The following is an 11,076-nucleotide window of genomic DNA, read 5'->3' on the forward strand; positions in this document are numbered from 1 at the left end:
TTCCATATGTCTGGACAACAGACCCTCCGATTTTACACACTGAACTCTGCCTGCGAAGTAGTTGGTGAACCAGGCGAGGCAGTCATTTGAGAAACCAAGGCTATTGAGTCTGCCGATAAGAATACGGTGATTGACAAAAAAAAGCCTTGGCTTTCAGGTCAATGAAGATGGCTGCACAGTACTGTCTTTTATCGATGGCGGTTATGATATGATTTAGTACCTTGAGCGTGGCTGAGGTGAACCCGTGACCAGCTCAGAAACCGGATTGCACAGCGGAGAAGGTACGGTGGGATTCGAAATGGTCAGTGATCTGTATATTAACTTGGCTTTCAAAGACTTTAGAAAGGCAGGGCAGGATGGATATAGGTCTGTAACAGTTTGGGTCTAGGGTGTTACCCCCTTTGAAGAGGGGGATGATTACGGCAGCTTTCCAATCTTTAGGGATCTCGGCCGAAAAGAAAGAGAGGTTGAACAGACTGGTAATAGGGGTTGCAACAATGGCGGCGGATCATTTTAGAAAGAGAGGGTCCAGATTGTCTAGCTCAGCTGATTTGTACGGGCCCAGGTTTTACAGCTCTTTCAGAACATCTGCGATCTGGATTTGGGTGAAGGAGAAGCTGGGGAGGCTCGGGCAAGTAGCTGCGAGGGGTGCAGAGCTGTTGGCCGGCGTTGGGGTAGACGGGAAGAAAGCATGGCCAGCTGTAGATAAATGCTTATTGAAATGTTTGATTATCATGGATTTATCGGTGGTGACCGTGTCGCCTAGCCTCAGTGCAGTGGGCAGCTGGGAGGGGGTGCTCTTGTTCTCCATGGACTTTACAGTGTCCCAAAACTTTTGGGAGTTAGAGCTGCAGGATTCAAATTTCTGTTTGAAAAAGCTAGCCTTTGCTTTCCTGACTGACTGTGTGTATCGGTTCCTGACTTCCCTGAACAGTTGCATATCACAGGGACTATTCGATGCTATTGCAGTCCGCCACAGGATGTTTTTGTGCTGGTCAAGGGCAGTCAGGTCTGGTGTGAACTAAGGGCGATATCTGTTAGTTGTACATTTTATATCTGTAGTTGTACATTTTTTGAAAGGGGCATGCTTATTTAAGATGGTGAGGAAATTACTTTTAAAGAACGTCCAGGCATCCTCGACTGACGGGATGAGGTCAATATCCTTCCAGGATACCTGGGCCAGGTCGATTAGAAAGGCCTGTGTTTTAGGGAGCGTTTGACAGTGATGAGGGGTGGTCGTTTGACCACGGAACCATAGCGGATGCAGGCAATGAGGCAGTGATCACTGAGATCCTGATTGAAAACATCAGAGGTGTATTTGTATTACAAGTTGGTCAGGATAATATCTATGAGGGTGCCCATGTTTATGGATTTAGGGTTGTGTCTGGTGGTTTCCTTGATAATTTGTGTGAGATTGAGGGCATCTAGCTTAGGTTGTAGGACTGCTGGGGTGTTAAGCATATCCCATTTTAGGTCACCTAACAGAACGAACTTTGAAGATAGATCGGGGCAATCAATTCACATATGGTTTCCAGGGCACAGCTGGGAGCTTCATTCAAATGTATGTCACATACACATGGTTATCAGATGTTAATGCGAGTGTAGCGAAATGCTTGTGCTTCTAGTTCTGACAATGCAGTAATAACCAACGTGTAATCTAACCTAACAATTTCAAAACTACTACCTTATACACACAAGTGTAAAGGGATAAAGAATATGTACATAAAGATATATGAATGAGTGATGGTACAGAACGGCATAGGCAAGATGCAGTAGATGGTATCGAGTAGAGTATATACATATGAGATGAGTAATGTAGGGTATGTAAACAAAGTGGCATAGTTTAAAGTGGCTAGTGATACATGTATTGCATAAAGATGCAGTAGATGATATAGAGTACAGTATATACATATACATATGAGATGAGTAATGTAGGGTATGTAAACATTATATTAAGTAGCATTGTTTAAAGTGGCTAGTGATATATTTTACATACATTTTCATCAATTCCCTTTATTCAAGTGGCTGGAGTTGAGTCAGTGTGTTGGCAGCAGCCACTCAATGTTAGTGGTGGCTGTTTAACAGTCTGATGGCCTTGAGATAGAAGCTGTTTTCAGTCTCTCGGTCCCTGCTTTGATGCACTTGTACTGACCTGCCTTCTGGATGATAGCGGGGTGAACAGGCAGTGGCTCGGGTGGTTGTTGTCCTTGATGACCTTAATGGCCTTCCTGTGACATCGGGTGGTGTAGGTGCCCTGGAGGGCAGGTAGTTTGGAGATGCGTTGTGCAGACCTCACTACCCTCTGGAGAGCCTTACGGTTGTGGGCGGAGCAGTTGCCGTACCAGGCGGTGATGCAGCCCGACAGGATGCTCTCGATTGTGCATCTGTAGAAGTTTGTGAGTGCTTTTGGTGACCAGGCGGCAACAGTGAGAGACTTATTTCTGGAGAGATTCATTTTTAAAATTAGAAGCTCAAACTGTTTGGGCATAGTCCTGGAAAGTATGACAGAACTTTGCAAGCTATCTCTGCAGTAGATTGCAACTCCTCCCCTTTGGCAGTTCTACCTTGACGGAAAGTGTTGTAGTTTGGTATGGAAATCTCAGAATTTTTGGTGGCCTTCCTAAACCAGGATTCAGACACAGCAAGGACATCAGGGTTGGCAGAGTGTGCTAAAGCAGTGAGTAAAACAAACGTAGGTAGGAGGCTTCTGATGTTAACATGCATGAAACCAAGGCTTTTTCGATTACAGAATTCAACAAATGAGTGCCTAGGGACACGCAGGGCCAGGGTTACCCTCCACATCACCCGAGGAACAGAGGAGGAGTAGGATGAGGGTACGGCTAAAGGCTAGCAAAACTGGTCATCTAGTGCGTTGGGGACCGATAATAAAAGGAGCAGATTTCTGGGCTTGGTAGAATAGATTCAGGGCATAATGTGCAAACAGTGGAATGGTGGGGTGTGGGTACAGTGGAGGTAAGCCCAAGCACTGAGTGATGATAAGAGAGGTTGCATCTCTGGACACGTTGGTTATGCTGGGTGAGGTCACCGCATGTGTGGGAGGTGGGACAAAGGAGGTATCTAAGGCATGTACAGTGGGGCTAGGGGCTCCGCAGTAAACTAAAACAATGATAATTATCCCAAACAACAGATGACGGTCAACACGCCCGAAAGGATGAATTTCGACTATACCAGCCAGAATATAGCATGAGCTTTAAAGTATGGCAACTTGGTATGAACTTTGAACTCTTATTTACTAAAGGAGTGATACCTCCTAGCCGTCGCGTTAGCGCAGCAACTGTAGACGAGGGTTAAGAGTGGACCGACAGAGAATCTGTTCTACCACTCGACGACGGTACTACCAAGTATCCATTCTACCACCAGACACTCTTCAAAGGACAGCAAGGCCTTCCATCTACGACCAACCGACCAAAGCGCAGCTCAGAGTAAATATTTTTTGCATTCTCCTTTTTCAAATTGTAATTTAGAATGCATAAGATACTGTATTTACGATAGCATAGCTTCTTCCTTTGTTCCTCAGTCTTCCTGCTCTTTCACTCAAACCCTCCTCCCCTTTTCTTTGTGTAACCAGCCGCTATATCGGCTCTGTTCACCAGGTCCATCAATGCATGATTCATTCTGTGTATATGTAATTATGTGTGATTAGTTCGGTACTTAGTAAATAAATAATTAAACCAAATTTTGTATTGCTGATTCAACTTGTTAGCCAGGGTTCGTAAAGATAACCAAGAATGTACAACTTTCAGATGAGACTAAATAAGGTGAGGATTAAATATCGACTGCTGCTGATGTAAAAGATTACTAGGTCTTAAAGAGTTTATTCGGAAGATAACAGCTATATAAACATTTTTTCGTGGTGCCCGATTTTCTAGTTAATTATTGACCTGATTAGCTTAATCAGGTAACATTAATTACAGAGAAATGATTTTATAGAATCGCGTGTCATACAATTTGATCCGGCATAGCCAAAGACACGAGACACGACACCACTATGTTGTTATGACTCTGTGTGAGGAGGAAGAAGGTCCTGGTGGAAGTTACTATATAACCTAGGACTCATCCTGTCTAAGTCTAAGTCTAATGAACACCACTATGTTGTTATGACTCTGTGTGAGGAGGAAGAAGGTCCCGATGGAAGTTACTATATAACCTAGGACTCATCCTGTCTAAGTCTAATGAACACCACCATGTTGTTATGTGTGAGGAGGAAGGATATCCTGATGGAAGTTACTATATGAGGGAAAGGGGGCTACCTAGTCAGTTGTAAAACTGAACACGGTGAACCGAAGCATGCCTACCATATGTAACCCATCCACTGAATTGGAGAGGTGGGGGGGGCTGCCTTATTCAACATCCATGTCATCGGTACACTGGAAGCAGTTGTTGGGGGGTTAACTGCCTTACTCAAGGACAGAATGTCATATTTTTCCACCTTGTCAGGTCGGGATTTGAACCAGCGATATTTTGGTTACTGGCCCAATGCACTTAACCGCTAGACTACCTGCTGCCGAATAGGGTTGCAGAATTCTGGTAACTTTACCCAAATTCCCAGGTTTTCCAGAAATCCTACTTGGAGGATTCCCGGGTGTCCTACTTATTCCCTCCATATTTGGAGAAATGTGCAACATTAACATATAACCTAGAAGTCATCCTGTCTAACACAAACCAGGTCAAACAGCAGCAGGGGAAATGTGCAACATTAACATATAACCTAGAAGTCATCCTGTCTAACCGTAACCAGGTCAAACAGAAGCAGCGGAAATGTGCAACATTAAACATATAACATTGAAGTCATCCTGTCTAACCGTAACCAGGTCAAACAGCAGCAGCAGAAATGTGCAACATTAAATTAACATATAACCTTGAAGTCATCCTGTCTAACCCTAACCAGGTCAAACAGAAGCAGGGGAAATGTGCAACATTAACATATAACCTTGGAGTTACCCTGTCTAGCCCTAACAAGGTCAAACAGAAGCAGGGGAAATGTGCAACATTAAACATATAACCTTGAAGTCACCCTGTCTAACCCTAACCAGGTCAAACAGAAGCAGGGGAAATGTGCAACATTAACATATAACCTTGAAGTCACCCTGTCTAACCCTAACCAGGTCAAACAGAAGCAGGGGAAATGTGCAACATTAACATATAACCTTGAAGTCATCCTGTCTAACCCTAACCAGGTCAAACAGAAGCAGGGGAAATGTGCAACATTAACATATAACCTATGCGTGTCATACCCTAATCTGTTCCACCTGGGGAAATGTGCTTAACTCCACCTCTCTCCAGGTGTCACCCATCTTTCCCATTATCCCCAGTGTATTTATACCTGTGTTCTCTGTTTGTCTGTTGCCAGCTCGCTTTGTTCATCAAACTTACAGCGTTTCCCCTTGCTCCTGTCTTGTTCTAGTTTCGGTTTTCTAGTTTTCCCCAGTTTTTGACCTTTCTGCCTGCCCTGACCCTGACCCTGCCATTCTGTACCTTGTCACACCACATTGGATTATTGACCTCTGCCTGCCCTGACCCCCTGCCTGCTGTTCTGTACCTTAGGGACTCTGATCTGGATTATTGACCTCTGCCTGCCCTGACCCCGAGACTGCCTGCTGTTCTGTACCTTAGGGACTCTGATTGGATTATTGACCTCTGCCTGCCCTGACCCCGAGACTGCCTGCTGTTCTGTACCTTAGGGACTCTGATCTGGATTATTGACCTCTGCCTGCCCTGACCCCGAGACTGCCTGCTGTTCTGTACCTTAGGGACTCTGATCTGGATTATTGACCTCTGCCTGCCCTGACCCCGAGACTGCCTGCTGTTCTGTACCTTAGGGACTCTGATCTGGATTACTGACCTCTGCCTGCCCTTGATCTGTTGTTTTGCCTGCCCCCTGTTCTAATAATAAACTTGTGTTACTTCGACACTGTATGCTTCTGGGTCTTCTCCTAAAATGTGATAGACTGCTTACAGGGTAAAGGCGTCAGCAGGCTTCAGTTTGGCTGGCGCCTAGCTGAACTCGGCTAGCCGAACTGAACAAAAAAAATCGGCAACAGTACTGTTGGTCCATTTTGAGATGCCGTAACCAGTATACACCTCCTCAAAATAGTCAGATTTGTTCTAAGATACTGTAACTCAAGAAATCTGTCATTAATTTTGACATTTTTTCAGAGGAGATCTTAGTCATGCAATTGTCCATCTAAAGATGTTTGGTGCAGTATTTCTCAATGAAAACTCTTGCATGAAAATGAGTCATTTCTCATTGAATGACAACAAAGACTTTATTGAAAATCCCCAATGTTGACCAATCACAGACGAAGGGGCGTAGACTTCGGCTCAAAACTTCTGCTTGCATCCAGAAAAATGTTGTGCCTGAACAGCCTAAACAACCTTCACCAATGTCCAAAACAAACAACGTCACAAAATGTCATCATAATATAAGCACAAACTGTTCCGAACTGTTTTGGCTGGGAAGCATGCGGACGCCTTAAGAAAGCAAGTAATTTTATAGTTTGGGTGAACTACCCTTTAAAAGTGAAATCTCTGTATCAGAGTCTCCATACAGACAATGTTTGTGAGTTTGTGTGTCCTCTTAAACAGTGACAGTAATGTTATTGTGTTGGCATCCATCAACCAGTGATATCTGTGTTTCAGTGATATACATGTGTATTGCTTGTTCTTGGTCACAGCCTCCTGCTCTCCAGCTGGAAGTCTGCTTTTTGTTTCTGTTTCTCCATCATTGTCTCCAGCTCTGTAGATTTGCGGACATCCTAATAGAAATGGAGAGAGCTAGTAGTTACTTTGCTAACATTAAGGAACTAAAGAAAGGAAGAAATACAGTCTGTTAAGGAACTAGTAGTTACTTTGCTAACGCTAGGGAGCTAGTAGTTACTTTGCTAACATTAGGGAACTAGTAGTTACTTTGCCGGACGTTAGGGAGCTAGTAGTTACTTTGCTAACATTAGGGAACTAGTAGTTACTTTGCTAACATTAGGGCTAGTAACTAACATTAAGGAACTAGTTACTTTGCTAACATTAGGGAACTAGTAGTTACTTTGCCAACGTTAGGGCTAGTAGTTACTTTGCTAACATTAGTAGTTTACTTTGCCAACGTTAGGGAGCTAGTAGTTACTTTGCTAACATTAGGGAGCTAGTAGTTACTTTGCTAACATTAAGGAACTAGTAGTTACTTTGCCAACGTTAGGGAGCTAGTAGTTACTTTGCTAACATTAGGGAGCTAGTAGTTACTTTGCTAACATTAAGGAACTAGTAGTTACTTTGCTAACATTAGGGAGCTAGTAGTTACTTTGCTAACATTAAGGAACTAGTAGTTACTTTGCTAACATTAGGGAGCTAGTAGTTACTTTGCTAACATTAGGGAGCTAGTAGTTACTTTGCTAACATTAGGGAACTAGTAGTTACTTTGCTAACGTTAGGGAGCTAGTAGTTACTTTGCTGACGTTAGGGAGCTAGTAGTTACTTTGCTAACATTAGGGAACTAGTAGTTACTTTGCTGACGTTAGGGAGCTAGTAGAGTTACTTTGCTAACATTAGGGAACTAGTAGTTACTTTGCTTAGGGAGCTAGTAGTTACTTTGCTGATGTTAGGGAGTAGTTACTTTGCTGAGTTAGGGAGCTAGTAGTTATGCTAACGTTAGCCTCTTGTCTGTAGCAAAGCACAGTAATGAAAGGTCAAGTCACTACAGGTTGGTCAGATTATAAAATGTGAGTGAACTACTCTCACTTCCAGTGAGACAGTATGTGCTGTGATATTGTAGTGAACTCAGGGGGAAGCCCAGACTGGGACTCCAACCCAAGTCCAGCCAACACCTAGCAACCTCGTCAAGAGGTTCAGACCTCTTGGCATAACGGTCATTAGCCCCTTCCTTCTAGTGTATCCCCACGCTTTACCAAGTCCCTCATGTGTACACACCTCTCCGATGGAGGTGCCTTCCTTGAGTCATCCCCCTTCTGACATGTAGTCCTGGCCACAGTGTAGCAAATTCAGGGGTAGCCCAAACCGGGACTCTAACCCTGGTCCAGTGACTGTCAAGCTAACATCCTAACCATTACACCAATAGGTCTGAACCTCTTGAGGATGTCTCTAGGTGTTGAATTAAAGTTCTACAATATATTGGTTAGATTCCAAAATGGAAAATGACTCACTTCACTCCCTTCATTAAATAAACAGGAAGTATAGTCCTTTTAACTTGACATTTTAAACAACCTTCCAACAATATTTTGTATGAGATACATGTGTTACACATCTAACATCAGTCCATCATTAGAAGTATTAATTCAGCTACACCCAGAAACTCCCAGAGACTCCCAGTCAAACTGAATAGGAAAGAGGAGAGAAGGAGGGAGGGGAGAGGAGAAGGAGGGTGGGAAGAGGAGAGAGAGGAGAAGGAGGGAGAGAAGAGGAGAGAGAGGAGAGAAGGAGGGAGACAAGAGAAGAGAGAAAAAAGCATGGGAACCAATGATCTATCTATAATGTGAGAGTTGTGTCAACCGGAAGAGAAGGAAGAAAGAGGGAAAGGAGAAATAAAAGGAGTACTGAGGAAGTGATGTGTTTTGATACAACACTATAAGAGTTGCGATGAGAATGGGGTTGCCAGTGTATGAGGCTGCCAGTGTATGAGGCTGCCAGTCAATAGGGTTGCCAGTCAATAGCGTTGCCAGTCAATGGGGTTGCCAGTCAATGGGGTTGCCAGTCAATGGGGTTGCCAGTCAATGGGGTTGCCAGTCAATGGGGTTGCCAGTGTATGAGGCTGCCAGTCAATAGGGTTGCCAGTCAATGGGGTTGCCAGTCAATGGGGTTGCCAGTCAATGGGGTTGCCAGTCAATGGGGTTGCGAGTTAATAGGGTTGCTTGTACCTCCAGTAAAGCCTTCTGCACCATCATCTGGCTGTACACTCTGGCACCCTCCTCTGGTGAAAACATACGTAGGTCCTCTTTACTCAGGGCGAAGAGCTCAGCACCAGTGAGTCTCCCCAGCAGTGTTACTGTCCTGAATGGAGAGAGAGATAAGGGACAGTAAGGTGGTTAGAAGTGTTTACTGTACTGAATGGAGAGAGATAAGGGACAGTAAGGTGGCCAGAAGTGTTACTGTCCTGAATGGAGAGAGATAGGGCAGAGTAATGTGGTCAGAAGTGTTACTGTCCTGAATAGAGAGAGATAGGGCAGAGTAATGTGGTCAGAAGTGTTACTGTCCTGAATAGAGAGAGAGATAGGGCAGAGTAATGTGGTCAGAAGTGTTACTGTCCTGAATAGAGAGAGAGATAGGGCAGAGTAATGTGGTCAGAAGTGTTACTGTCCTGAATAGAGAGAGAGATAGGCAGAGTAATGTGGTCAGAAGTGTTGTTGTCCTGAATAGAGAGAGAGATAGGGCAGAGTAATGTGGTCAGAAGTGTTACTGTCCTGAATAGAGAGAGAGATAGGGCAGAGTAAGGTAAGGTGGTCTTTATTATGGCCATGCTAGAAAGGATAGACGTGAGACAGAAGTATAGTGTATATCAAGTATACTGTAGTAGATTGAACTAGCTCCACTACACCCACTCACGGCTCAGTGAAGCCCTTCCCTCTCAGCCAGCCCTCTACCTCCGCAGGAGGGGAGTGGTAGTCCAGGGGGGCCGAGGTGTCTGTGGTGCGGGGGATCACTAGGGGACGGATGGAGCCCGCCCTGCCGTTGGCCAGCCGCTGGAGGAGCTCATCGTTCACCATAAAGCCTGTGTACAGGGGTCACACACACATTTAATGTCAGTTAAGAATGTGCACATACTGTGTACACACACTGTTACAAGCATGTTCTCACTTATAAACATGTATTCAATCACACACACACACAACTACACACGCACGCGCACACGCACACACACACACACACACACACACACACACACATTGACTACACATTGACTACACAGCTTTAGGGTTAGATATTACATTGACTTGGACTACACAGCTTTAGGGTTAGACATTACATTGACTACATTGACTTGGACTACACAGCTTTAGGGTTAGACATTACATTGACTACACAGCTTTAGGGTTAGATATTACATTGACTACATTGACTTGGACTACACAGCTTTAGGGTTAGACATTACATTGACTACATTGACTTGGACTACACAGCTTTAGGGCTAGACATTACATTGACTACACAGCTTTAGGGCTAGACATTACATTGACTACACAGCTTTAGGGCTAGACATTACATTGACTACACAGCTTTAGGGCAAGACATTACATTGACTATATTGTAGTCATTTAACCCATTTTATCCAGAGGGATCTAGAATGGGTGGATATTGTCATAGCAACATGATACAGAACATGCAGGTATAACACAACCACTAAACCTTTAGAAGTAGCCAGCCAGTCTGCAGTGCTATGAACAGAAAACAGTGTCTGATAAGAGTAGTACTATTCTGAATCCCAAATGGCACCCTATTCCCTATATAGTGTACTATTTCTGGTATTGAATTGTGAAAAAAGAGTAGTGCACTATATAGGGAATAGGATTGTTAAAACAGCTACACATTCAGATTTAGTATTTCTCTATACACCCCTAGTTTGTCCCTTTTTATTTAGAATGCCTGACAGCTCATCAGTCAATCACCCCTAACTTTCTACCCAATCAGAGGCATTCTGTTGGTTGTAAGTAACCTGTTGGTTGTAAGTCTCCAGGCAGTGAGTTGCAGTGATGGAAAGTTTGGCTCTTTTTACTGACTCGGATCTTTCAGACTCGTTCAGTCAAAAGAACAAATTTTTCGACTCATTAGGTTCATTTGAGTCAGTAATGCCCAGAGCATGCAGGACCCTCTACCGGCGAACAATGAACTGAAAACTCAAAAATGATTCTAATGATTCTATAATCCTCTCATTCACATGTTGTTCACCATAAGGGGCTTATTGGAGCTGTGTGACTGAGACATGTTAAAGGTTTAAAACATCGATGTTTATTGATTGCTAAACATACAAATAAATACATTCTTGATATATTTGAAACGAGGTCTACTTGTGGCCTCAACCGGACTAGATTGAGAACTAGATTGAGAACGACTCTT

The 11,076-nt window shown here is 43.8% G+C and overlaps 1 protein-coding gene across 1 annotated transcript; it reads right to left on the bottom strand.

Annotated features, from left to right (window-relative positions):
• Window positions 1–6,248: 6,248 nt before the first annotated feature.
• Window positions 6,249–9,770, bottom strand: LOC135538510 (epidermal growth factor receptor kinase substrate 8-like protein 1). Its single transcript, XM_064964405.1, has 3 exons — window positions 9,568–9,770; window positions 8,883–9,015; window positions 6,249–6,776 (listed from the first exon to the last, which is right to left on the bottom strand). The coding sequence occupies exons 1-3, from the start codon at window positions 9,726–9,728 to the stop codon at window positions 6,690–6,692; spliced, it is 381 nt and encodes a 126-aa protein (XP_064820477.1). The 5' UTR covers window positions 9,729–9,770; the 3' UTR covers window positions 6,249–6,689.
• Window positions 9,771–11,076: the final 1,306 nt, after the last annotated feature.

The sequence above is a fragment of the Oncorhynchus masou genome, unplaced genomic scaffold (genome assembly GCF_036934945.1).
Source record: "Oncorhynchus masou masou isolate Uvic2021 unplaced genomic scaffold, UVic_Omas_1.1 unplaced_scaffold_974, whole genome shotgun sequence".
Classification (NCBI taxonomy): Eukaryota; Metazoa; Chordata; class Actinopteri; order Salmoniformes; family Salmonidae; genus Oncorhynchus; species Oncorhynchus masou.

Excerpts from the sequence above, each read along its gene's own strand:
- LOC135538510 (XM_064964405.1), bottom strand. The coding sequence starts at position 9,728 with ATGGTGAACGATGAGCTCCTCCAGCGGCTGGCCAACGGCAGGGCGGGC. Across the intron at positions 9,016-9,567 it reads GGGAAGGGCTTCACTGAGCC|GACAGTAACACTGCTGGGGA; the intron begins GTGAGTGGGTGT and ends CTCTCCATTCAG. Across the intron at positions 6,777-8,882 it reads TGCAGAAGGCTTTACTGGAG|GATGTCCGCAAATCTACAGA; the intron begins GTACAAGCAACC and ends CATTTCTATTAG.